Consider the following 27,538-nt stretch of genomic DNA (forward strand, 5'->3'; position numbering starts at 1 on the left):
GAAAGAGAGAGCGAGAGAAAAAAAAACTTGGTGACCAAAAATGTCTAGGGTGATTGAACTCTAGTCTGATTAGTAAAGCAGGGAAGCAAGAATCAAGAAGCATATGGCTCTTGGAAACAAACTGAGGGTTCTTGGAGGGGAGGTGGGTGGGAAGACGGGGCAACTGGGTGATGGGCATCAAGGAGGGCACTTGATGGAATGAGCACTGGTGTTATATGCAACCAATGAATCACGGAAAAAAAAAAAAAGCAGCAGCATATGGCTCTTGTGTGCCAATTGGCCCAAGGCTGATTTTTAGGGGCAGGTAAATCGGTGCCTGCTACGCCATCCTCCTATTTATGTAGTAGAGTGCCCCTTCAGGATTAAGTTGGGCTTTTCCCCTCTTCTTTACCAAGAGAAGTGCTACTTCCTAGTGTAGTATAGGATTGAAATTTACTTTGGAATCCCACATATAGGGAGAGGGTGTAACCTCTCGGTATTTTGGGGAGTTTATTAAAAAACTGGCTCCCCTCTTCAGAAGTTGAACACCAGGAAGTCAGGGATGAAGTCTAGTTAGTGGATGCTGGAAGCATTCAGTGTCCAGGGCAGTTTAACTGGTGACACTTTGGCATCCTAGACTGGGGGTGATGGAGAAGCACCCCACTCCAGCACGGGGAGTGGGGGTCCTGCCCCCACTTCCCCTGCCCCAGGGACAGTGCTGCCAGAGGCTGCAGGTGCCACTGCTCTGTGTCCTGTGGCCATCTGAAGGGAAGGCTGGGTCATCACCAGGATCCTGGGCTTCTCTTCTCCAGTAGGTGCCTTTTGTCAATAGAAACGATGGGTCATCTAATCTCTGCAACCTCTTGTCAGCTGACGGAGAGAGCTTTATTTTGAGGATCCCAGACAGGTTGCTCTTTCTCTTTCCGTGGGAAAATGGACAGCAAACTTCCCAGGTACTTATTAATGAAGAGATCCCTGCTGCCCCTGCTCTTATGACCACTACAGAGGACTGGGACTTTGGCCAACTTCTGTGCCTTGGGCATGATGAAGCAAGGGAACTTCTTTCTGGTCACTTGCATCCCTCTGCTGGAGTTAGCAAATCAGGGTCACACTGGGGAATGTACAGCCTCCCAAAGGAGCCTTTGGGGGGGGGTGCTGGAGACTTAGAGGAGGATGAATAGGACTTAATGAACTGGGGATCTTGAGCGTTTGCATTCCAGGGTTAGGGTTGGGGCAGGTCAGTTACTCCTGCCTACTGAAACAGGTCTGCAATTCTAACAAGCTCCCAGGTGATGACCATATTGCTGATTCTTGGAGACTATCACACTTTGGGTTGCAGAGTGTAGAAAAATAACTGAGCACAGGTTTTTCGAGTCAGTGTCTTAAGTTCAAATCCAATTTTGTCTCTTGTTAACTCTGTGATTGTAGGCAGGGCTCTTTCCTTCTCTGTGAAATGAGACACTCATAGCACCTATTATGACATAGGGTTTTTGTGAATATTAAATAAATTAACGGACATAGCCCGCAGTCTGGATCTGCTCTCAGTAAGAAGAGCACGATAAAAGGTAATTTGGCGTGGGGCGGGACCAACGCCAGGAGGGGCGGGGCCGTGCCAACCCTTGCGCACGCGCAGTCGTGCGTGTAAGCCCCTCAGGTAAGAGAGCAGGGCTTCTAGCTGGGCGTCCTGACTCGGGCTCTCCACAGAGCGGAGTGGGGCAGGTTTTGTGGGGGCCTTGCTAAAGTTCTGGGATCATACGGAGGGAAGTTGGGTGTTACTATACCCATTCGGCGGGAGGGCGCGGGACAGGCCCGAGTGTTTCCGGGTCGCTTGGCGACCTTGTCGCCGCGGCCGGGCGGTGCGGCCTGCGTTGTCCGCGCGAGTTGGCCGCGGGCCGGGCGGGAGCGTCCGGGGAGCCCGGGCAGGCGGGAGAGCGCGGGGGGCCGCCGGGGTGCACCGGGGACCCGGGGGGCGGGGAGCCGCGACGGCCTGAGGATCGTGGGTAGCCAGCCTGAGGCAGCTCTCGGAAGCCTCGCTGGTGCCTTGGTTTTGGACCGTGGGAACCTGGAAAAAGCGCTTTAGCTAATTAAACCCAGGGATGCTGAGAAACCTTGCTCTCCAACATCTAGAGTGCGAGAGACCTTGCTGTTTGACGAATCATTTTGCCTGCGATGCTGAGCCGCGTCGATTTCCAACTGCAGTGCATAGATGAAGCGTTTTCGGACGCAACATTGCACCTTTAAGCTTGTGCACTCTGAATCAGCTTCTCAGCCCAGTGTGATGTGAACCCCATGACACACAGCGCTGCTTTTCTTCGAGCCCATTCGAGGACTGCTTTTATTTTATTTTATTTTATTTTATTCATTTATTTTAATTAGGATTCATGTCCAATGCGGGGCTTGACCTTAGGACCCTGAGATCAAGAGTCCGTGGTTCCACCGACTGAGCCACCCAGGTGCCTCGAGCACTGCTTTAAGTTTCACCTAAATTCCATCCTTCTCCAAATTCTCGTCTAGTCTTGTTCTTTCTCTGCCAGCTAGTAAGCCAACTTTGTCGTGGACAGGTATGCGTTTGGTGGTCTTTATCAACTAGGCTTTAGTAGTCGTTATAAACACCTTGCCTGAAGCTTAGCGACTTGTAATGTAAAATGTGTATATATATATATTTTTAAAAGGTAAATGCTGTAGCAGTGTTATTTGTACTTTATTTTTTGAACTCTTAACCTCACCTCCGAACAAAACCAAATTTTACTTGGATTCCTTTTACTGCGGATATTGCTGCAGGCAGGCTTATTTTTAATTAAAAACATTTTTTCACCCATTGCACATTAAAAATTACCCCAAGAGAGGTCCCTGTATTGATCATGACTTACTTCCTGTCAGGTACAGCATTGTAAACAGCAAAACAGTTTTCCATTCCCACCCACTCAACTGCCTGTTGGTTATACTTAGGTTCTTAACTTCCTCTGCTTCATTTTTTTTTTAAGATAATAAAGTTTTAATCTTTTAGTTCCCAGGGTGATCGCATTATCAAAATGAGGGAAGGGAATTTTGGAGGGAAGGGACACCTGGTAAAGAGATTAATAGGATAATCCTACAAAAGTAGAGTATTTAATTACCCCACTCTCAGGCATTGTGAAAAGGAGTCAAGAGGGAATGGCGGTGAGCAGAGAGCTGGGATTGTAGAGTATTATAGATCTTACCCTCTCTGCAAAGAGGCAGAGAACAGTATGACAAAGAGCATACATTGGGCAGTATCAAAATCCTGAGATTAAAAAGGACTGGTTTCTCCTGTTGTTGGGGTTAGAGGGAGGCAGAGAAAAACTTGCATTTACATTTCATATATTCAGTAAGTCATATATGCTATTTTTTTTTAGCTTATTATATAGCCCTTTCCCTTGTTCAGCTTTTATGTTGGGAGAAAGAGAATGAAGACCCAAACCCTTTTTTTGATTAGCTTTTGTTTTAGTTACAGGAAGAGAATTAAGATCTAAAGTCTAGTTTGCCACTTACTGGGTGATGGTGGTCAGTTTTTCTAATGTGGTCCAGGGCCTCTCGTATAGAAGCCATTTGGGAGTTGCTTGCAAATATGCAGATTACTGGGATGCTAACCCTAGATTTGCTGAATCAGAATCTAGGGGAACTACAGGACTGGGGAACTGCAGATTGAGGCCCAGGAATGTGCATTTTTAACAAGTCTTTTGGGTGATGTTATTTAGTTTGACAACTACTGTTAGAATAGCAGCTCCTCAGGAACAAGTTGGTTTGTTGCTCAACTTTGTATAAAATGCTTGGGCTGTGGAACATAGTTCAATATATGTTGTATAAATAAATGAAAACTCCAGCTATGAAACATATACAACCACTTATAAAATAACCTTACCTTTGTAGGTACTTAAAAAGAGCTTTCACATATGGTGACTGTTAGATCATATCTTAATTCCTAGTTTGGCTAAAAAAAAATGATTTACCCTATCTATATTCTATATTCTTAGGCAATTAAAAAATCTCAATTCCATAAGTTCTTTTTTACAGTGCTTTTTTTCAGTTTCATCTCCCTTTTGTGCTTTATCCAGTGGCGTCTTTGGTTCATTGTGTGGGGTAGAGATTGAAAACTAGGAATGTGGGACATATCAAATACAAATAAGCATACAGTAACTTCAGGGTTTTATCCCTGAATCATTCCGACTGTTTTTGTGGAAGTGGTATTAAGTTTGTGTATGCTCATTCAGGTTTACATGTTATTTGTTATTGTTGAACTTAGGATGGCCCGCACTATGGAACCAGTGGCAAAGAAGATCTTTAAAGGAGTTTTAGTAGTTGAACTCTTGGGCATTTTTGGAGCATATTTTTTGTTTAATAAGATGAACACAAGCCAAGGTAATCCTAATTCAGAAGTTAATGTTTTCTAGAGGGGTGTGCAGTTTGCTAATGCATTGAGTTACTAAACAGCATTTTTAGAGAAATTGCTTCTTCAATGTATTAGGCATTTTGGGTTGCTGGAGGGGAGGGGGTGGAGGGAGGGGGTGGCTGGGTGATGGACATTGGGGAGGGTATGTGCTGTGGTGAGCGCTGTGTATTGTGTAAGACTGCACAGGCCTGTACGCCTGAAACAGAACATTATATGTTAATAATATATGTATTAGCCATTTTTATGGACCCAAGAAGAAACTTGGTGTTAATTATTGTGGACTTAATGACTCTTCTCCCTAAATAATGTTATTTGTAGACTAGGGAAAATGTTTCACACTTCAATGGATTTTACTCATCTGGGGCATAGAGCAAGTATCTGGTCTGGCTTAATTTGGGAACACAGGTGAAGAAATTCAGCCTGCTGCTTATATCTCATTGTTGGGTAGACTGAGTAGTGGTTGCAGAGCTGAGTTGTCAAGTAACCAGTTTCAAAGGCTATCAGAGTTCCTCCTCCGTTATCAGTAACTGGGCACTTAAAACCTTTCCCATGCCACTGGCTGTCACTGAGAGTGCTGTGACACATTCTGGAGGGAAATCTTATATTAGAGCCCTCAACTTTTAAAATGAGGAAGGGCTGTTTTCTCTTTCCCTGGAGCTGGTAATAGTAGTCCTGGGGGTGGTAGCCATCTTTGAGACTTGTCATTTATCCTCTTAAGGTTTTTCACTGGAACACGGTGCCCCAGGATGCTGCTGGATGCTCACAAAGTCACTTCCGAAGTGTAAGGGTATAAAAGAAAACATCCAAACAGTATATAAAAGCAAATTCAAGTTTCTAATTCCGTAACAAGGTAAAATGGAATCCAAAAAGAAGTTTTACAGATTCCATTTTACCTTGCTACGGAATTAGAAATAAGACTCTACCCGGTTTTTGAAGTTGATCTAACTTCATAGTTACATAAGGGAGTTACACATTAACACTGAAAACTTACTTTTCTAAATAAATTACATCATATATACAGGCCAAATTTGAAAAACTCCAAAATAACTATGGGGGGCAACAGGCGAGACAAGTGCACCCTATACCCTGTGCAGGAGAGTTCCTGATTACCAGAAGGGCCTTAACCACATTTCTCATCTGTAGGATTCCTAGCTCATAGACCCTAAAGGTAGCACTAAATTATGGCTCCATGTTTTAATACAATGAATGTCTAGTCATGTCTAATTTTAAGACTTCTTTTTTTCATCAGATTTCAGGCAAACAATGAGCAAGAAATTTCCCTTCATCTTGGAAGGTAGGTTTTTTCTTAAGAGTATAAAGTTTAAAGTAATTTATGACCAATTAAGGGTTAAAGGACTTTCTACTTTGTGATGTCAATTTCCAAGAAAAATTACTCTTTATCCCTATTTTAGCTCCTTCTGAGAACACAGGGAAAATTCTGTTTTGGAGATGAGTAGTTACCAGTGGTTAAAAACTTTGGAATGAAACATCTGAGGTGGTGGTGACAAACCACAGCTTAAAACTTTGTCACCTCTGGTTTGCTCATTTCTTGGAGCTGTTTCTTTCTCTGTCCAGTAGTGGTATTAATGTCCCCCTTATGAGTTGTAATGATTAAAAAAGATGACATTATTAATCACTTAGTACAATAATCTGGTATAAAGTAATGCTTAATAGTGCTCATTACAATGATTAGTACAGATGCCAGAGGGCTTGTACATGAAATATGTATTATCTTTTTCATTTTACCATGTAGAAATAAGGAAAAGAGGTTTGATTTCTCTCAATACAGTTTAACACTTTTACATGATTTTATAAATGACAGCTATATTTATTTATAGTTTATTACAAATCCATTGAACAGTCTGGAATGTATGGAGTCAGAGAGCAAGATCAAGAAAAATGGCTGAATAGCAAAAATTAGGAGTAAGTACAATTTAATTTATAATTTATTTAGAAAACTCCTTTGCTTTTTAATTTTTTGAGTGGTTTTGGCCTCTTTTTGAAATTTTTCTTTTTCTTGATGATACTTCTCACATCTCTGTTGTGTAGCCAGTCATCGCGTTCAGCCTCCCATCTAAGCTGTTTGAGACCTTTGTGGGGGAGAAGAAAGATGAGCACACCACATTGCAGACTCCTGGCCCCACAGAACAAAACAGGAACTTCTGGTCTGCCATGGCTTACAGTCATTTCCCATCCCCTATGCAAATTCCCTGCTTTTGTTTGTTGCTTTCCTTTGGCATTTATTATTAAAGACTACCGTTTAACAAATAAAAGACTAGGAGAAGAAAGGAACAAATGCTCTGAAGATTTTATTTCTCCTGAACACTTTCACTGGCAAAACAGAAGCCAGTAACTATCAATATCAGAATTAAAATGTCTATAAAGTACTTACAAATTCACATTATATAAAAACAGCCTGCCTCCCTAAAAAAACTAAAGTAACTGTGTAACATAAAGACTATATACTCCCAGAACAGATGAAAAAGCCATTCCTTCCAGGTTATAAGGAACCATTTTATTCATCCTTACTAAAAACGGTCCTCCAAAATATATTTACATCTTCAGAAGTTGTAAGTTAAGGCCATTTAAAAACCTCTAAAAATTTCAAGTTACTTGGGGTGCCTGGGTGGCTCAGTTGGTTCTGTCCGCCTCTTGATTTCAGTTCAAGTCATGACCTCAACATTGTGGGGACTCTTGATTTCAGTTCAGGTCATGACCTCAAGATTGTGGGATGGAGCCCTGCCCCTGGCTCTGTGCTCAGCAGGGAATCTGTTAGAGATTCACTCTCCCTCTGTGCCACCCCCCCAATAAATAAATAAATCTTAAAAAAAAATTCAAGTTACTTACTTGCATTATCTTTGTTAGCCATGGCATTCATGCCAATGTTATCAAACTTGGATCCCATATTTTCATCCAATAGGTGGCCAAACTTAAAACAGAGATACATTTATTAGAAAACTCAAAACAATGTGGAATAGCTAACTTCTTAAAGTAGTGTATTAGTCTTACCTCCTCAGCAGATACAAATAGGTTGGAGTCACTGAAATTTCCTTTCTTTTTTTTTCTTGGTCCTAAAAAAAGTATAAGCCTAGATTATTAAATTGTAATCATTTCCAATGATTTTGGAAAAATACACTTTTTTTTTTTAATCGGAGTATAGTTGACACACAATGTTATATTAGGTTCAGGTGTACAACAGTGATTCAACAATCTTTCAACATGGTTTTGTAATAAAAAGGTTGCATTTGGGTTAAAATACAGAATTATAATTATCTTCTAGCACCATTAAGTAGCTGGCATTTAAAGACAAGTAGAATTTAAGAGTTAGTACCCTAATAAAATTTCGAGATGACACCGGTGTCTTCCTAACTTTCAAATTTGGCCACTGATCAAGGTTTAACCGTTTTCCACAAAGACTGACTACAAAGTCAACCATGGTTGAATTTTGGAATCCTTAAGGCAAACTGTATATTCTATTTAAGTCAGGTTTTATTCTTTGGTCCAACTGTGAAGAAATTGATGGAAAGTATGTTTATTATGTTATAAATGAAATTTTGTTTATACTTCTCAAAGTGGTTCTCCTGAACCTGTAATTCTGAACACATAAACATTTCAAAATAAACTAAAACATCTATTTTTAATATTAATTTTAATTCACACGTTTAAAATCACATTATCTAAAAATATATTAACTAAAAATACTACTTTTATCCATTTTCACTTTTCCTGGAACAGTGTTATTCAAATTCTTTGCATCTACTAGGGCCATTTTTTAAAAACATCTTTAGTAGGGAGTAAAATTCATCATAAAATTCAGGTGTTTTTAAGGGTATAATTAAGTATGTTTTAGTAAACTTAGTTGTTCAACTATCATCACATTGCAATTTTAGAATATTTCCATCAACTCCAGAAGATCCCTGGTGCCCATCTGCAGTCATGTGCCCTCGCTGCAAGAAGGCTTTGCCTTTTCTGGCTAGTTCATGTAAGCAGGATATGATATGTGGTCTTCTGTATCTGGCTTCTTTCACTTAGCATAACATTTCTGAAGCTCATCCATCTTACAGCATGTATCAGAATCTCATTCCATTTTATTGCTAAATAATATTCCATTATCCATCAGTGAATGTCTGATTTTTGGGCTGTTCCCACTTTTTGGCTATTAATAACAGTGCTGCTACGAACAATCATGTAAAGCCTTTGCATGGATACCAGAACCATTTTTGATAACTAGTTTCTAGAGCCTTTCATTTTAATTTTTGTGCATATTATTCAGGAACTGCATATGATGCTATTATGGAATATTTTCTCCTAAGCTAAAATTCCCATGTGTATACCACCTGGAAAGTTTTTTTTTCAGTTTTCATTCATCTTATAGGTATATAACTGTAACATTAACTAGTAAGCACGGTTACTGCCTTCTTAAAGTTGCCTTAAGGTTTATTCATAAGGCTATCCAACATTTGCAAATGTAGGGTGAACGCTCTTCCCACCTCCAAAACTTATCAGTGTTGGAAATTCCGTGGCCTCCTTTTGTTTTAATCAGTTCTGTCAGGTATCCTTTAATCTGCATCCCAAACTACTGTCAGCTGAGACCTGACACCTTTCAGGTTATTGTCTTCTGAAACAGTACTTTACTATTCAAAATAAGGTCACTGAAACAGCATCTTTTAATATGACAGGCTCAGCAGGACTTAAGAATAAAGCAACATTTCTTTTTGGAGATGATTTTAGGGAAAACTGTCTTATATTTGAGCATATGCTACTATTAAAGTGTGACCGTACATCACTCAGTGGAAGACAGAATCTGAAAAATAACGTTATAATTTATGTATCAGGTAAATCATCTAAGAGGACTATCGTTGTTAGTATTTGAAAGAGCTTGTAAGTTTTGCAGGTATAAATGACTTTCAAAGCATGAAAAAAGAGCAAGCCTGTGAATTTATCATAGGTTTCAGGAATAAAATACTTATAATGCTTTCTACATTTTTATCAAAAAAGTTAAAATTGTCACCTGATATAGTCAGTACCTTTTTCTTTTATTAGCATCTTACAAGTGTTAACATTAAAAAGATAATCTCTTACAATACTTTAAAGATGATCTAGAGATAGTTAAATGAGAGGAAGGAAGTTATGAGGAAAAATAATGTGGGAAACAACTTTCACATATTAAAAATAGAAGAAACTGTTATCCATTATAAAAGCAAAAATGAAATACTAACCAATTTAGAAAATTTCCCAAAATGATAATTAGTAACTTTTACACAGCCACTGCTTAGGTTTTAAAGACACTTTCTTACCTTGAAATGATCCAGCAAAGTCAAAATCATTTGTACCTTTTCTCTTGCTTCTCTTTGTCCTGATTTTAGAGCTGACTTCATCATCAAGTTCTATTTCCCCCGCGAAACAAAAACAAAAACATAAACATGCTATTAGGCAATTTAAAAACAACAGAACTGCTATAGGGCTAAGATAAATGATGAATATTTTGATTAACTTTGAGAAATAATTACTATTCTAACAACAACAAAAAAGGGTAACTTAAGAGCTCAACAGGTATTGTCCAAAGAGCCCAACTGTTGATTAAAATAGAAGTTCAAAAATCAACCTCTTTCAGTTCCAAGTAAGTGGGGGGAAAAGGTCCTATTTAAATTTCTAGCCAACCTGATTATTAATTTGAATACAAAGTAATATTTAAGAAATGCTTCAACAGGAAAACTAGCCTACACTGAGGAAAAAAGGAAAATATACTTTTTGCCTTTTATTTTAAAAATGCTTACTTGGAATGCCTTCACTTTCATCATCCAACACGTCCATGAATGCTCCTCCATCTTCATCAATTTCAGTAAATTCTTCATTCATACTTCCTAAAGAAACTTCATCATCATCCAAGTTATCAAGGTCATCATCACTGCCTTCTGAGTCTTCATCTTCTGGGTCTCCCTTAGCACCTTTTTTTTTCTTTTTCATGTTGCTGAAGAAAAACAACAATGTGTAGTAGAGAACATTGTTTTCTAAAGTGTTTTTTGGTGATTAGCCTAATACTAGGCTATTAACAAAGTTACAGCCTAGAACCTCAATTTAATATACTAACATGCATTATAAAGGTCTAAAATAAAAGTACTATATCCATTTTCCAAGCTTATTTCAATAAATTTCTACTACACATCAGAGTCCTGTATTCTGTTCTGAGGAAAACAATTTGGGAAATGCTGAGAAAAGTTTTTTAAAAAACAAAACTGTTTTTTTACCCAGCAAAATCAAGGTCATCCTTTCCAGAGGTGAAACAATTATCATCTTCAAATGTGTCTGTCAGAGAATAATATACAAATTGTCAGATGTATCAAGGAATAACAAAGTTGACAAGTCTTCTATCTGAACCAATTAACATAGTCATTCTGCTGTTTACGATAAGTAACACCAAAATGACATGATCGGACTACTGCTGATATGTTTTATTCTACATAAGCCTGTGAATATACTGACCTTAAATCCCCAAACTAAAATGGATTCCAGTTAATTTCTTTCTACAACTCTTTGATGGAAAGAGGGTAAACATCAAAATGGTATTTAGCAATTGCAATCCTTTTAAGTGCTTATTTTTAGTATCCTTTAATCTGCCTTCTTAAAGTTACCTTAAGGTTTATCCATGAGATTATCCAACATTTGCAAATGTAGAGTGAACACTCTTCCCACCTCCAAAACTTATCAGTGTTGGAAATAATACAATGTGCAAAAAAAGCAAACTCAATGTAAACTTTTCTAATTTCCCTTTTTGTTTCAGCCTAAATATAGATTAAAATTTTTGTAGCTCAGTGGATCACAGAGGAAACAGATGAAACAGCAGACTACTGCTACCAATAGTACAAGGAAATTAGGAACAATAAAAATGGTTTCTCTTCTGTAAGAGATTGGATGAGTACATTCCTTAAGAATGAATATATGCCACGTAAATACAAATTTATTTTTCCCTCAAACTGCCCACCCATAATCCTAAATCTTTGTGGAGCAAGTGAGGGTGACCTACCACATGCCACCAAAATATTTTTTAATCCTCCATTGTCATGTGCGTGGTATTCTTACCTAATGATTTTCTAAAACTAAGATCACCCCTACCACTAATATTCCATGGTTCTATAATTAAACAGAAAGATTATTTTACAAATTAAACAGTCAACAAAAACAAATTACCAATCATCTTTTCAAACTCCTCATCATCCACATCTTCTATACTTTCTTCATCTGCATTCTGTTTTTGTTTCTCTTTAACTGAAACTTTTTTATAATACCTGAAAAAAATGCATGTTATATATTTGATTATTTTTTATTTTTTAAGATTTTATTTCTTAAGAGAGACAGCATGCGTGTATGCGCGTGCATGAGGTGGGGGGGTAGAGGGAGAGGGAGAATCTCCAGCAGACTCCTTGCTGAGCATGGAACCTGACGCAGGGCTCAATCTTACAACCCGAAATCATGACTTGAGTAGAAACCAAGAATAAGACACTCAACTGACTGAGCACCCAGGTGTCCACACTTGATAATTGTATTAAAGGGCCCATTTTCAAAAACTAATGATGTAATGTGTGGTGATTAACATAACAATAAAGGGCCCATTTTGCTATAATCAAAGCACCTATGACCGGTGACACAAGTCTAAAAACAGTTGGATATAAATGACTAAAATTTGTATTTATTATAAACAAAAGTTTTGAATTAAAATAGCAACTTTTGAACATGAAGTAAAATAAATTTCAAAGATTTAGGACTTAGTTTTTCATAAAAACACCTCAAATCATCTTGATTAAATGACACAGTAAAAGGTTGTTTTAGTGTCAACACTAATGATGTGTTAGAAATAAGACAAAATGTGGCTCTAGATAACATCTAATCACAGTATTTTATCACACCCATTCTAATACTAGGGTAGAGTAAAACTTAGCATTCTGCAGATGGGATCATACCCTCAAAATTCTTCACACAAAATATTAAAAACAAACAAACAAACAGAATTAACCAATCAGATAACAATAAGAATACTAGTAAGTTTAGGACTTCTCTATGTAACAGCACAGTGAATTTTGCTAATTCTGCCTAGAGTCGTATTTTGGACAAATTACTCATGAGTTGCTTATCATTATGTTAGACTGATAACAGATTTAAAGCCTGTAAGACAATTACTATATTACAAAAAGTAAGAAATTACAGATTAGGTTTTACAAAGTCAAGAGTCATAAAATTTAAGCTACATTATTAAAAATACCCACAAATTTACTTGTTTTAAGTTTCACTTAGATATGTTAAGATTAGCAAACAGAACGATTTATAAAAATGAGCAGACACATTTTTTTTAAAGCTTTATTTGAGAGAAAGAGAGAACAAGTGAGCACAAGCAGGGGTGGGTGGGGAGAGGGGGCAATGGGCAAAGGGAGGAGGAGAAGCAGACTCTCCAGTGAGCAGGGAGCCAATGTGGGGCTCAATCCCAGGACCCTGAGATTATGACCTGAGCTGAAGGCAGCCCCTTAACCAACTGAGCCACCCAGGCACCCCAATTGACATATCTTTAGATCTTTTCAAGATAGACCTATGTTAATGAAGCATTTTATGGAATCTAAAAAATTTATAATCTTTTTTTCTAAAAATTTAAATTTTAATAGTTCTCCGAAAGAAACTGCATTAAGTGTATTACCTGTAGAAAAATAGTTCATCCACTGGTATTTGGCTTTCTTCTTTTGCAAGGAACTCCTTACTGTTCACTGAGAAAATAGATTAAGAAAATATTTTTATTAAAGTAATCCTTTTTAAGACTACATACAGCATACCTATAATTCTAAAGTCTTAAAATGTAAGGAATGTGGACAGAGGGATCTTCTAGTGCAAAGGACAATCTCTGGAAAAGTCTGAGTGCAGAAGACCAAGCATTTGAAATTGTTCATTGGCTACAATGACATATATAGCCATCAATGCATGCATCACAGTGAAAGAACATAGTTTTTATTGTCCTCCAACTGTATTCAGGACTCCAATTTTAAAAGAAAGAATTCTCTTAATAATCACTTTAAACTTTTCATCATCTTGGGAAAAAAGACAGTAACTCCTGCCATTCTGGATCAGGAAGTAAAGTTAAACAGAATTATCCACAATTTTACTTAATACTGATGAAAATTAAGGGACAAGACCAACAAACTACAAGAATATTAGTTTTCTCTCTTCACAGTAAAAATTTTTTTTTTTTTTTTTTTAAAGATTTTCTTTATTTATTCATGAGAGACAGAGGGAGAGAGAGAGAGAGAAGCAGGCTCCCAAGGAGCAGGAAGCCCGATGCGGGACTCGATCCCAGGACCCTGGGATCATGACCTGAGCCGAAGGCAGATGCTTAACCATCTGAGCCACCCAGGCGCCCCACAATAAAAATTTCTAACTCATCTTGATTAAAACTGGATTTGGCTTCTAAGTTCTAACTCTATTAACTTTGGGGGAGTCCATTTACATCTTTGGACCTCTGTGAAATAAATCAGTTGGAAATTAAATGATTAATAAAGTAAAATTAACCCTAGTCTCTGAATGAAAAGGAGCTGTGATTTATTATATAAAGAAATGTTTGCTCTGAATATAGAAACAAGAGTCAGACAAGATGGGTACGCAGTACCCATAAAAAGTTATCAACTAATTTAAAATGATGCTCTGTGACAAAAACTAGTTGTGGGTTTTCTGCTAAACCCGTATTAGAGAGCTTAAGATGGTCTTTAACTATAGGGGTGTCTGGGTGGCTCAGCTGGTTGAGCATCTGACTGTTGGGTTTCGGCTCAGGTTGTGATCTCAGGATTGTGGCATCAAGGGATTAAGCCCTTCATCAGGTTCCCTGCTCAGCGGGGAATCTGCTTGAGATTCTCTCCCTCTGCTCCTCCCCCTGCTCACACTCTTCCCCTCAAAAAAAAAAAAAAAAAAAGATGGTCTTTAACCGTAAAAGATAGTTACATATATGGGGGGTCACTAATAAAGCTATAGATGATACAAAAATGGCAAAATGTTGCTAATTGTTGAAGCTGGGTTATAGTTACAGGGAAGCTGTTATACTATCTGTATATTTATTTTGGATATGTTTGAAATTTTCTGTAATAAAGTTAAAAAAATAAAAGACCCAGTCAGACATAGTAAACTTAAGAATGCATACACATTTCTGGGAACAAAAGATGGATAATGTCTCTGGTGCTTACGTTTATTCTGGTAAAATGGAGCAAAGAATAGTACAATTTATGTTATTGACTTGTACTATTCTTGTCAGTTTCAACCACCTAGGCTTTATACTTACCAGGAAGACTACGAATATCCTTCATAAAATGTTTTCTTTTTGGCTGCATCACAATGCTATCTGTGTTTTCTGAAATGTAAAAATCAAGACAGTGTAATATAAAACCTAGTTGTATGCTTATTTATTAAATGTCAACAGTGAAAACCAAATACTTAAATAGAAGCATACCTTTGCCTTTATGTGGCTTTGGATTTCTGTATACAAATCGATCTAAGAATCTCATTAATGTGAAATCTTGGAGTGGGTCCCCTGAATACTGAATACAGTTTCCCTGAAAGGTGGAGGGGTTGGGAGGATTAAGAACTTAACTCAAATTATATATATGCATCCAGATAAGAAAACAAACAAACAAAACACCATCTACTACAATGCATCAAAGGCACATATATGCCATGAATGACCCTTCAAATATCCATCTCATCCCTCTTTACTTGAAGATTTAAACAGTCATACATATAAATACATATTTTATGATACACTGTTGATTTTATGAATAGGTAAACAACAGTAATACTGTAGGTCATCTATTAACCAGGAACCAAACACTGATGTGGCCAACACAGCAAATGGGAAAGGGGAGGGCAGTCTTTCTTCAGGAGAAAAACCAGAATGTAATAAATAATTGTTGCAATTTTCTAATATCCTGTATTTCTATTCACCACACAGTGGGAAGAATTACTTGCTGTACTGTATTAAACAAGTCATTGGTCCTTTCCAACAGCAGAACATGTTTATGATTCTATGTTGTGGACAGAAAACACTGTTATGACCAATTATTATCTAAAACTGGATTACTTTTTCTTATTTCTTGACTTTAGAATATTAGACTTACCTCAAGGATTGTCTTTGCAAAAAGGGCCACAGAGGGATGAAAATGCTCAGATAGCTTAAAAAAAAAAAAGAGAGGAAAGTCATCTCTTACTACAGTTGTAGATCCAAAGAATTGAAACTTAAGCCAATACGTTAAAGAGTGATTCTCAAAATTTTGGTCTCAGGAGTGTTTTATACATTTAAAAGTCAAGGACTTCAAGAGCTTCCTTAGTTTAAGTGGGATATATCTATTGATATTTACCTTATTAGAAATTACAACAGAAATTTTAAGTTTTTATTGAAGTAATCTCTACACCTCCCATGCAGCTTAAACTCATGACCGCATGGGCAAGAGTCCCATGCTCTTCCAACTGAGCCAGCCAGGCACCCACAGTAAGAAATTTTGAAACATTTATAGTCAATTTAAAATAACAATGAGTCTATTATGTATTAATATAAATGTTTTATGAAAAGTATTAGTTTTTCAGAACAAATAAGCATTAGTGAAGAGTAGGATTATTTCAGTTTTGTAAGTCTATTTAATGTCTGGCTTAATAGAAGACAGTGGATTCTCATACGTGCTTCTGTATTCCATGTCATTTTTTAGTTGGAAGTATATGAAGACAATCTTGCCTCACACAGATATATAGTTGGAAATAGGAGGGTTAACTGATAACCTTTCACATAATTGTGGATTATCTTCTTTGATACTACACCCAAACTGAAGATTAGTTGCAATATGGAATTTTTTGAAACCATATCAATCAGCTTTTGGTACTTGCTACTTAAAATTAATCGGTCTACTTTGAATAGATCTTTTAACCATGACTTTGTAACACTGTGCATTTAGTCATTTGGAAAAATACTGATTCAGTAAGTTACGTAGTTCTTCCATATGTTGGTTACATTATCACAAAAATCACATTGTTAGTATCACCACTGATTTTATCAGAAAAGTTTTTACAATATTGAGGAAGTGTCCAGTTCAAGGTAGTGTTTACAAGACTTCCAAGCTTTTAATTCGGTTAAAAGCTTGAATTTTATCACTAACAGCAAATACTGTCAGCAGTTTTGCTTGAAATAACAGTTTCACTTCATTCACTCAAGAAAATGTCTCCCAAATAACCAGTCTATCAACCAGTCTTTTATGAAAAAGGCAGCTAAGTTTACAACAAACTACACAGGTACTTTTCCCAAGACACGAGACCACCTCATACTTAGGTATGCAGAAGTATGTTATGAATTCCGTCTGTGTATGTACACAGACTATGAAAAAGACATGTACTTTAGGGTCAAGATAATCACTAATTTTTTCTGTTTCATCATTCTTATGTGATACTGGCTTTTTTCCCTGAAGGTACATGGCAGTGAAGAATATGATGGCTCCTACCCTTATCTGCGCTGAGGCACTAGCAGTTTTAGCCAGCATTTCTTTAGTATCATCAGTGCCACTGTTAACAAAGTGACAAAGGCAAGTAATGTGCCTTAGTAGCACTATTAAAGTAGCTGTGACCTTGCAGACTCACTGAAAAGGTGTCAAGGGGCCCACAGGAGTCTGTGAGGTAAGACACTTACTTGCTTTTCCAAAGATACCATAGAAAGTTTATTGGAAATATGGGTTCCTCTAATGCATTTAAAAAGTAATTTTATTTGCAAATAGTTCTATCATCACAAAACTTCTCAGGGAGATCTAATGCATAAAGCAAAATTTACCCATTTTACAGAGCCATTATATGCAGTAATTTACCTACAAAAAGCAAAATTTATTTATAGCCATGTATAACATCCTGATTTTGCATCCACATTATTTAAGATTTGCTACATATAAGTGTAGAAACGTATAAATGTGTAAATTTAATGTTTATCAGGGGCTACAGAAATATAGGTTATAAAGCATTATAGCTGGGTGACATGCTTCAGATTGCTCCCTTATGCCAATTAACTAATGTCTAAATAACTAAACTATATTGATCATATATGAGCAAAATGGAAACTTCAAGCTGTTAAATCCATGAGGGCAAATAAAAAGCACTAATAAAATTACTTTACCTTTTTGAGTTCCCAAAGACTTGTATTTTCAGCTCCACAGAACAAAGGGTTTCTACTGAATGGATCGTATGTGTTTAACTGTTTGCCACCTGAGAACAACAACAAAAAATACTAATTCTCAAATGCTTTATTCCTAGCCCAAGAGTTCACTAAAACCACCACCATTAATGTTGTCACCAATAACTATAATATATATGCATACGTAATAGAATTATAATTTTCAACATTCTTAGTTAGCCAGGCATCCTACCTAGACTAAACATTCCAAGCCCCAACAAGAATTAGATATGGTACCCGGGATAGCATTTGCTACTGAATAAACCAGGCAGCAAAAGGTGCCCAAATCTGGGTCAACTGGGTTAGAAGGGTTAAAATGACAACTAGCCTGAAGATTAAATAGGTCTAAATTCTTTTGGAACTTTAAGTGCACTGAATATTTGTTATTAAATTATGTCCAGGAATAATTTTCACTTGGAACAAGTTTTATGTTATCTTCAAAGAACTTTCAAAACACATTACCACAAACTGTCAACTTTACAATGCACATGTTCATCATCCTTCTAAAGGATTATTCTCAGTTTAGCCTTCAGGGAAATTGATGGATTCTTTTAAACACTTTCCTGGCTGCTTCCATACTTCACAGGCAAACTGAAGTTTGGGGAGATGAAATAAGTTGACCAAGAATCCCATGACAAGTTTGAAGAAATGGATCTGGCACATTTCTTGATCCCCAAGGTTCAGTGTGCTTTTCTTTACAGCTCAAGTGAAGAGGTTGCATTTCCAAAAGGTATCTGCTTTAATTTCTAAGATCAAAATTGCTTTAAAATGTGTTACTATCTATAGTATTATTAATAAGTAGACAAGTGATTTACTATATTAAAAATTTACTTCTAAAAAAATTTACTTCTAGTTCCTGAATATATCTGGTTATAAAAGCTCTACTAAAAAAAAAAAGAATACGGAGGATTTCTAAAATGGTATAGTGTTAATTTCTATTAAGATCAAAGCGGGGGGGGGGCCCTGGCTGGCTCAGTCAGTAGAGCATGCAACTTTTGATCTTGAGGTTGTGAGTACAAGCCCCACATTGGGTGCATATTACTTAAAAAAAAAAAATTAAATCTTAAAATAAAAAGATCAAAGGAGAATCCAATTCCTGTTTAAAAGTTCAAGAGAGCAATTTAAAGATTTAAGAAACTCACCTTTCAAGTTATCAAAGTGCACCCAAGAAGCAGACTCTGACTTTTTTGTTTCCTTAGGACTGTCAGACACAGTTTCTTCTGTCTCAGCTTTTACTGTATCTGTTTCTTTATCTGCATCGGTGAATTTTTCTATGTCTTCATCATCTCCTATGTCGATAAAATTCTCTTCATCAGACTCCTAAAACAATGGTTTAATAACTCTGCATTAATCAACTGGAAGTCTGTATTCAGTTATATGAGGGAGTTTGGAAGATGACCCTCTTATTGCTATAACGGTAAAACATGAAAATTCCATCAATCAAACTTATGAGACACCATATTCTTTTTTCTAAATGTAGGAGAATTAAGTTGAGCCACAATTCCCTGAGACTTTGGGACTTTTTTACATGAAAACATTCAGCCCTCAAATTTCTGTAAAAACAACCCTATGAAATAGGTGCTACTATGTCCATTTCACAACTGAGGAAACAGGTTTAAGAGATCCACTAGCTCTGTAACTGTAACTACCTCATACAATTACGGTTTAGTATAGTACAGTTTACAATGAGTAAAGGGATCAAGCAACATGCCCACCCAGAAAACTGTACACCTGGGACTAACATTCAGGTCTGTCCAACTCCAGGACTCACATATGTTCATGCTCCAGAGAACTAAGTAAGTTACTGTCATTGAAGCTAAGAAGAAAAATACCAATATATTTCAGAACCCACTCGATTTAAAAAGCAGTTGTAAGATATACCGGATGATCGTCTAGTTGACTTCTTAAACCTGGTTTTGCTTTAAGGATCTCAGACACAAGGTATAAAGCTCCACATATGAATGGTGGCATCTGTTCACAAGTAACTTGGAGTAACCTCTTCACAAAAGCCTTCACCCTGCGCAACACGATGTCAGCTTTCAAAGATTTGTAGATAAGATTAAGAAACATAGCTTGCTTAGAACACATCATCAATCCTGGATCCAACATCTTCCTATAAAACAAAAACAAGATCAAATGTTTATTCATAAAATATCTCTACGACCAGTAGTAGAGGCAACTGCTAACCTCATCTTAGGGATAACCTTCCTGTTTATTTTAGATCAAGAGACCTAAGACGTAAAATGGAAGTCAATGACCAAAACAGAAAGAATGACGATCTTGGGGGAGGGTGGGAATATCAACAAGACAAAGACATTTTTTGTGTTTTCTCTTTTCTAAGGGGTTTTACATTCTCTAGGATAACAGCATAATTTTTATACAGATACAGAACCTCACAAGAAAGGCTAATCCAAAGCCAAATAATGAAAACTGACCTATGAAAGCAGTGGATTAGACTGGTGTTCTTATCCTTGTATCACTACCCCCTAGCTGGGGGACCAGAGGCCTTCACATGATTCTAATGAACACAGGTAGAGTAGAAAATTGAACATGATAATTTTAAAATTTTCTCTTTATCCTAGCTGCTGAATCCTAGAGAGGCTCCAACTGCTCTTGCCCTCCAGACATTAGGATATATCCAGAATTAACACAATCCTCTGTATATGCTCATGTGCAATATTACTTCGTATTCTAAGCATTTCTATTAACTTTTTTCCATTAGTACCAGAAATGGAAATATCTGACCCTGTGAAGCATTTTCATATTGCTCTGCATACCCACTTTCCCCCATGTGTTACTTCCATAATTCTGGTGATATTGAGATATCCTGTATTATTCAATATTTGATATTCAATTTTGTCTTCACATTTAAAATTTTCCACATTTTCATCCATTTTGCAATTCATTTTTTAAAACATTTGAGAATTTATATAGGTGTGTCCCCATCATTTGACAGAGAACACGTTCTTGAAGTTTTTGATAAATCATATTTTTGTAAACCATATCATTTGAAAAATATTTTGAAATCATTTGAAAGATAAATTTCAAATAATATTACAGAAATTCTGTTTAAATGATTCTTAATAAAGCCAAAAGAAATACTGCAAGAAGGCTTAGAAGTCCTTTGAGGAAATCCATCTGAGAGAGCTCTTGGCAAGCAATAATTTAAAGAATTTAAGAATGTACTCCTCAGATAGACTGTTGTGTTAAACACTGAGATATTAAATGGGTATTAGGAAAATATGTTTATGATAGATTCCAAACATTGTCCAAAAAGTTCTCATGACCATCAAAAGTTAAAAAAAAAAACCCTAAGATAGTCACTACTTAAAAAAATTGTACTCTTTAAGAGTTATGGAAAGGACTCTGAGATTTTCTTTAGTGTCCTAGTGCAATCAGCACCATGAGACATCATGAACTCCAAAGCCTGCAGACTTGGATTTGCCACCTAACTTGGCCTTGTCATGTCTGTCTGATTTTGCACAAATTACTCTAACACTGGAGAAGTGTTAAGAGGAATAAACTTAAGAAATTCATCGGAGTAATAATAACAATAGCAGCCAACACCTGCTGAGCACTTACTGTGCATGAGGCACTGCTAAACACTTTACATATGAAGATTACATGGGTTAACATACACATGAACTCAGTAAAGTCCCAGTTTTCTCATTTTTTAGCTATGCAACCTTGGGAAGTTTTATAATTGTAACAATAACCCTACAGGATAGGTGCACTCCTCTTCATTTTATAAACTGGGCCACAGTAAAATGGGATTAATCGTGTTTACCAATAGGGCTTTAAAGAGGATTCAGTAATTTGTCCAAAGTTACACAGCAAACTAATGGCTGAGACTCAAATCCAGGCACTGTGGCTTAAGTTCAAGATATTAATCAGTACATTATATTTCTCACAAGATATATGTTATGTAAAATTATTAAAATGAATTAGAAAATATATAGCTTGTTGGTATACTAAAACAGTTCCAAAGTGTTTACACACTGTTCAAAGTATCATCCCTCAATAGGTATGAGTCAGGGCAACAACAAAATTCAATGAACAAAATCTTAATCCCAATAATTAAAAAAATTCCAAAAATGCAACCTTAACCCTCCCTAACAGACTTTCTTGTTTACCATCTGTCTTCCTCAATATGAGTGTAAGCAACTCTAGGAGTAGGAATTTTGTTCACTGCTATATCCAGAGCACTGCAAATGTCCAGCATATAGATGGCACTCAAAAAATTGCTGTTGAATTACGAAATGGCTGTGTGAAGGACAGGGGGAGGAAATGTAGGACTGAGGATGTGAGTGATGGGGAAGGGACTGAAAGAAACTTCAATTATATCTGCAGTTCTAATTTTTTAATATTTGAAAGATTTAAAACAGATATAGCAGAATGTTCAGGTTGAAATATTAGGTGGTAGGATATGGATGTTTTGGGGGAGGGTATTTTTCTGTATTTTAGCAAGTTCTCAAAACAAAAAATAAAGTAACGTATGCAAAATATTTAACATAGTTTTCCAACAGGAAAACAAAGATTAGTGACTTACTCAAAGTTGGTGATTAGCAAGTTGCTGAGGGGGGGCCTAAATTCCAGTTTTCTAAGTTTCTTGCCCCATAGAGGGGCACAGTAGGTGCTGTGTATTAAATCATGTTATTATTAAATCAGGTTATTCCTCATTCACCTATCGAAATGGAATGTACTTACCTATATAATGCTGCATAGTATCGATCTGATATCGTCTGCTGAGAATTCATTACTTGGAAAAGCAACATTAAAGCCTGTACGCTGGTATTAAAATTCACAACGTGCAACACTTTAAAGAGCGTGTCGACCTGCTCCCTCACTTTGTCATCACCAGTCTGGGCATAAGGGTATGCCCTATTTACTCCTGTTAAAAGGGCACTAAGCATTTTTGATTCAACATCTTTTTTCTTGATACAAGTCCGGAAAAAACAAAAATAAAGAGTAATTAACTTATTAGCTAATTCACATTCTTCATGGGAAAGGACCATTTGATTTAAAAAGCAAACTGCGTAATATTGCGCTTTGGAGCTGATATTTGAGCGAAAGAGCAGCCTTTCTACTTCGCCACATACAACTCCTTTCATATTGGGATGTTTACAAAGCAATGTCTCTAACAGATGGGAGGCTTTGGTGGCTATTCTGTTCTGAGGATCTCCCAGTTTATTTACCACCTGCACAAGAAGAGCCTTTTCTTCCTCAGGTTTGTTACAAAGAAGCTCATGAGCTACAACAAGAGCTCGAGTTTTAGTTGCTACTAATGAATCATGACTTAAAGTTTCTAAGACCTGCACAAATTCAGCCACAAGGTGTTTCAGCTGGTGTTCAAAATACCATAATATCAGCCTTCTATCTCTTGAGTCCTTGTTGCCACTGGACAACTGCTCTAGTTTGTTGAAGGGACGCTGGCTGAAAATCCGTAGCTTCCGACTGTCTGGCAAAAGGTCTGTAATGAGTAATTCTTTGAAAGTATCCAAAGCCATGAGGCACTGCTGTTTGCTACCCTTCCTTTTAACAAGGTTCACGAGAGTTTCTACAAACTGGAGTGTGTGAATAGCATCATCCTGAATAAGAAGAATCATGGCTGCCATCCTGTCACCTAGCGTCCCTGATGACACAATTGTCTTCATCCAGGTAGAAGAAGCTCCCTTTTGGTTATTTGTCTTATTTTTGAATAAGTTGATTTCATGCTCATACAATTTCTGAGCCAAGGTTTTGTACTTAGACACAACATCCTGAGACTGGGGTTCCAAAGAATATTCATTGCTGTACTCCAGATCATACCATTTGCCTCCAGGCTTGAGTAACAACGTTTGTCTCTCAAAAAATTCAAAGATGTCCTGTTGTTTATCTTTCTTAACTTTTGGTGTGACACTGTTGTTCTCATCAAAATGTTGTTCTGGCTTCTTCTTATTTTTCACCTTACCGAGTGATGTCCTTTCACTTTCTGCTGCATTTTGCTTTTTATTATCTACTTTAGATACTCTTGCTTCTTTTTTGCTGGCATTTTCTTTTTCAGCTGGTTCATCTTCTTCAACCAAGAAAGCTTTTGCATACTTGGCCAAACTAAGATTTTGAATAAATGCTTCCAATTCACCTTGTTGAAGGTCATCGATTGCTCCTTTTTTGCCTCCATCCACCACTTCCTCATTTTCATCCAAAGTAGCCAGCATAAGGTAATCTTGCTGCATTAAAACATAAGAAAGTTAAAAAATAAATTACAAATCCAAAGTTTAGAAAAACTTCCAAAGTTAATTTGAAATTTATTATGTTTAAAAATCAATTAAATTCAATTATCATGGTATTGTCTGGGCTCCCTGGGCTCCCACCCTACAACCAAGTCAATACTTGATGAATCAAAGGTTTACATGTGAAAAAAAAAGCTGTAATAGAAGAATGCACACCATAATTAAAATAATTTCAGAGTAGAGAAAACCTTTCCAAATGACATAAAACGCAGACCCTTAAAGGCAAAGACGGGTAAAACTATCATTCTCTCAGACAAAAAACATACAAAAGTCAAAAGACAAATAAATTGGAAAAAAAAATACTGGCAACTGATATCAGAGTAATTGGGCTTAATATTTAATGTAAAAGTTCCTACGCATCAGTTAAGGAAGTGATAACTGAAAGATCTGCAAAGGATATAAACAAATGGTTCATAAGGGGAAAGTGGTTTTTAAAAATGTGAAAAGATGCTCAACTTCACTGACATTAAGAAAAATCCAAATTAAAACCACCATGATGCATCCATTTTCTGTCAGATGAGAAAGATAAAATTGTGACAGGTGGGGTTGGGGAGATGGTAGGAGGAAAAGGCACTTTCCTACATGACTGATGGAAATGTAAACTAGCACAACCTCTATGGAGGACAACTTGCTACCTTCAAATCAAAATACAAGACACACATCCTTTGATCCAGCAGTTCCATTTCTATCAATTTAGATTACATACATGTTCACAAATGTGGGAAAAGATCTCTTTTCAAGTTATTTACTGAAGCATTATTTAAAATAGCAAAAGATTGACAACCCCAACATCCACAATAAATGGCTGGTTAGATTAAAACTATGATTTATGCAGGCATAAAACCAATGACCCAACTTTGTATAATGATATGGAAGAATCTATAAGACAACAAGAAAAAATATGCACAAATATTATACAGTATATTACCTTTTGTGTAAAAAATAACGTGTGTGTTTAGAAGATATAAAAGACACATAAAGATACTTGCTTTGGTTAGTAATCGCATGGTTAGAGATAAAAGCGGGAAAGAAGACTTTTCACCAAGTACTCCTCCTTTTTAAAATAACTTTTTGTAGCACGTGAAATACTACCTATTCAAAAATTAAATACAACACAAGTACAGGGCAAACTGTGAATCTGCCCCCGTAAATTGAATTTCTCCTGCCCCTACCTCTCCCCCCGCCGATAGTCTCAAAACATGTGCTAAAAAAGTAAGCTAAATTCCATCACGTATTTGCTCCAAATCTTCTAAGGTTTTGCATCAAACTCCGAGAAAGGCCTATATTCTTACCTCTCTGAGCTCATTTCTTATTACTCTCCCCTTACCTCACTCTGCCTCAGCTACACTGACGTTTTTGTTGCTCAAAGAACAGCGCGGCTCCTTTCTTTCCTACAGTTTTCTTCTCAAACATCTCGATGAGTTCCCCGATCACCTCATTTAAAACTGTTACGCCCTTCCCACTGATTATCTTGTTTTCTTCTTCTCCGTGGCACTACTCAGCATCTGATATACAATATTCAAAAGTTTGGTTACTGATTCTTTCCCTTAATTAGGATGTAAATTCCGAGAGCAGAGGGCTTCTGGAGCGTAAACATGTGCGTGTACTCCGTGAGAATAGAAGTTAACATTCCAACAGCACTGGAGTTCAGAACACTGATGCCACGACGTCAGGAACCAAAAAGGTCAGTCTTCACCGACCTGAGGGAGTGCCAGTTATAGATCAGTGAAATGAGAGGGTCACCTACATCCTAAGAAAGGCCACACCGTAAAAACGTTCAATTCCAAAGGACTCTTCTCTTGTAAAAAGCTGTGGGAAAGAAGTGCGGGAAGCGCAAAGAGCCCATTTCGAAGCTGGGATATGAATGCAGAACGCCCTCCCACGCTGCCGCCCGGGGGCGGCCGGGCTACTCGGGAGACCACTCCTCGCGCCTCTGTTCCCTTGTGCGCGAGTCCGAGGCCATTACCTTGGTGCCTCCGAGCCGTAATACTTCCTCCAGAGAGAACCCATTCTCGGCTTCATCGTTATCCTCCTCGTTGTCCTCGTCCGGATCTTCTACCGCCTCCTCTCCGCGCCAGGGCCGCTTGGCGTGGAACTCCAAAAGCTTCTTGGGGGCCGCCATTACCAGCAAAGCACGCGCAAACGGCCCCACAGCCTCCTTCCGTTTGGCTGAGTGACGTACTTCTGGCAGGGGCGTGTCCTCTCCCGGAAATGGCTTCATTCCCCGCCCCCGGGCCGCGCGCGGCGGCGTGGGAAGTTCGGCATGAGCGTTCTTGCGAGGGGCTGCTTGGGGCCGCTGTGTGCGGCGGCTCGCGCGGGTAAGCGTTCGCCATGCGGGAGCTCCGGATGTACGGGAAACCGCCTGGGGCGCCTTCCTCGGTTGGGGGGCCCTGAGGGGCTCTGAGCTGCAGACGAGTCCAGCCTCAGAGCCGGAGTGGCTGTGTGGCCGTGGGTACTGTGCGTGCCTGCCGGCGCCTTGTGGGCGTGCTGCGGTCAGGCCAGGAGTCCCCTGTCCGTGCTTCGCGCGGGCTTGAGTCAACGCAGCAGCTTCGGAAGCACTCAGGCTGATTCCACTTGCAAATACTAAGATGTTTTCATGGTCCCCTTTACTTGTTTTTCGTAGTCATTCCCTGTCTTTGGAGAGGTAAATACTTCAGCTCCGGGAGAGAGCCGGCAGAAACCCAGGTGACACCAATGCTGCGGCATCTTATATACAAAATCAAGGCAACTGGCCCCATCACTGTGGCTGAGTACATGAAGGAGGTCTTGACCAACCCTGCCAAGGTACGGGGGGAGCCCGAGGACCAGACCCGCTCCAGCGGCTTTGTGAGGTGTGAGCCAGGCGGGGTGTGCGCGGAGAAGCCCAGGGTCCTCAGCTCAGGCAGTGGTGCTGCCTTCTCCAGGGGAAGAGCCATCTCCCGAAGACCTGGAGATAGCTAAATTAATGTCAGGTGGTTGGTTAGGGGTGGTCAGGTCATGGCAGTGCCATGAAGAACGGAGAATAAATCCAAAGCCGTTCAGGAGGCAGTGTAACCGACTGAATTTAGGAAATGAGGGTCAGGATGTCTTTCCTATCTAGGCTGATGGTAGATGATAGTATCATTTCTCCGGGAAAGGGAAATGCAGGACGAAGAGCAGCAGCTGCTTTAAGAGGGAGGGGAAGGACAGAATTCAGTCCGAAATAGGAATCTGAAGTGCAGATGGGACTCAGACGGAAATCTCCAGTAGGCATCTGGAAATATGAATTTAGTACCTGGAGAGTTGACTGTGTTGGGATCGCATCAGCAAGCAATGGAAGCATGTTCTGGGTTTTCTTCTCGGGAATGGAAGGTCCGGGTTTCTACTGTTTCAGGATCAAGCACTGTCCTTGTTCTGTGTCCTGGATTTCCTTGTCTGCTCAGCAGAGCCACTTGGTAAAAGCCTATGGTCCTTTTATTTTAGAATGTTTTACCTTTTGTTGGGTCGAAATGTGAAATCTGTGGATTTCTGGCGTTTGGCTTGTTGCTGTTGAATGTGGTGTCCAGAGGTTTAATAAAGATAGGGATCCTTTCATACCGATTTTATAACAAACATCTCTGTGATAGAGTGAAGGTCCACTTATCATTTATTCATTTATTGAGGCTTCAGAAGTGCCAGACACTATCTCAGGCACTGGGA

The 27,538-nt window shown here is 38.1% G+C and overlaps 3 protein-coding genes across 10 annotated transcripts in view; 2 read left to right on the plus strand and 1 right to left on the minus strand.

Moving 5' to 3' along the window:
• Positions 1-1,594: 1,594 nt before the first annotated feature.
• Positions 1,595-6,679, plus strand: CEBPZOS (CEBPZ opposite strand). Of its 2 annotated transcripts, none has more exons than XM_027622067.1 (5): positions 1,595-1,633; positions 4,241-4,356; positions 5,637-5,681; positions 6,226-6,310; positions 6,437-6,679. In XM_027622067.1, exons 2-4 carry the CDS (start codon positions 4,242-4,244, stop codon positions 6,306-6,308), a joined length of 243 nt encoding a protein of 80 aa, XP_027477868.1. In that variant the 5' UTR covers positions 1,595-1,633; position 4,241; the 3' UTR covers positions 6,309-6,310; positions 6,437-6,679. The 2 variants fall into 2 exon arrangements, with proteins under 2 accessions (XP_027477868.1, XP_027477867.1); XM_027622066.1 differs by lacking the exon at positions 1,595-1,633 and adding an exon at positions 1,964-2,540.
• On the minus strand, positions 6,305-26,051 carry CEBPZ (CCAAT enhancer binding protein zeta). Of its 2 annotated transcripts, none has more exons than XM_027622065.2 (16): positions 25,848-26,051; positions 22,317-23,818; positions 19,569-19,722; positions 18,752-18,929; positions 17,553-17,641; positions 15,526-15,579; positions 14,862-14,964; positions 14,694-14,762; positions 13,071-13,137; positions 11,576-11,673; positions 10,636-10,693; positions 10,165-10,358; positions 9,685-9,774; positions 7,397-7,458; positions 7,235-7,316; positions 6,305-6,477 (listed from the first exon to the last, which is right to left on the minus strand). In XM_027622065.2, the coding sequence occupies exons 1-16, from the start codon at positions 26,001-26,003 to the stop codon at positions 6,338-6,340; spliced, it is 3,096 nt and encodes a 1,031-aa protein (XP_027477866.1). In that variant the 5' UTR covers positions 26,004-26,051; the 3' UTR covers positions 6,305-6,337. The 2 variants fall into 2 exon arrangements, with proteins under 2 accessions (XP_027477866.1, XP_027477865.1); XM_027622064.2 differs by having other exon boundaries at positions 19,491-19,722.
• Positions 26,052-26,112: 61 nt separating this feature from the next.
• Positions 26,113-27,538, plus strand: part of NDUFAF7 (NADH:ubiquinone oxidoreductase complex assembly factor 7) — a 38,600-nt gene continuing 37,174 nt past the window's right edge. For 4 of the 6 annotated variants that reach the window (XM_027620984.2, XM_027620983.2, XM_027620986.2 and 1 more), the window contains exons 1-2: positions 26,113-26,199; positions 26,505-26,665. In XM_027620984.2, coding sequence (XP_027476785.1) covers positions 26,145-26,199; positions 26,505-26,665 — 216 coding nt within the window. In that variant the 5' untranslated portion in view covers positions 26,113-26,144. Of the gene's footprint in view, positions 26,200-26,504; positions 26,666-26,767; positions 27,295-27,538 lie in introns of those variants that run through there. The other 2 variants (XM_027620985.2, XM_027620987.2) reach the window with 1 other exon arrangement.

Source organism: Zalophus californianus, chromosome 8 (assembly GCF_009762305.2).
Source record: "Zalophus californianus isolate mZalCal1 chromosome 8, mZalCal1.pri.v2, whole genome shotgun sequence".
Lineage (NCBI taxonomy): Eukaryota > Metazoa > Chordata > Mammalia > Carnivora > Otariidae > Zalophus > Zalophus californianus.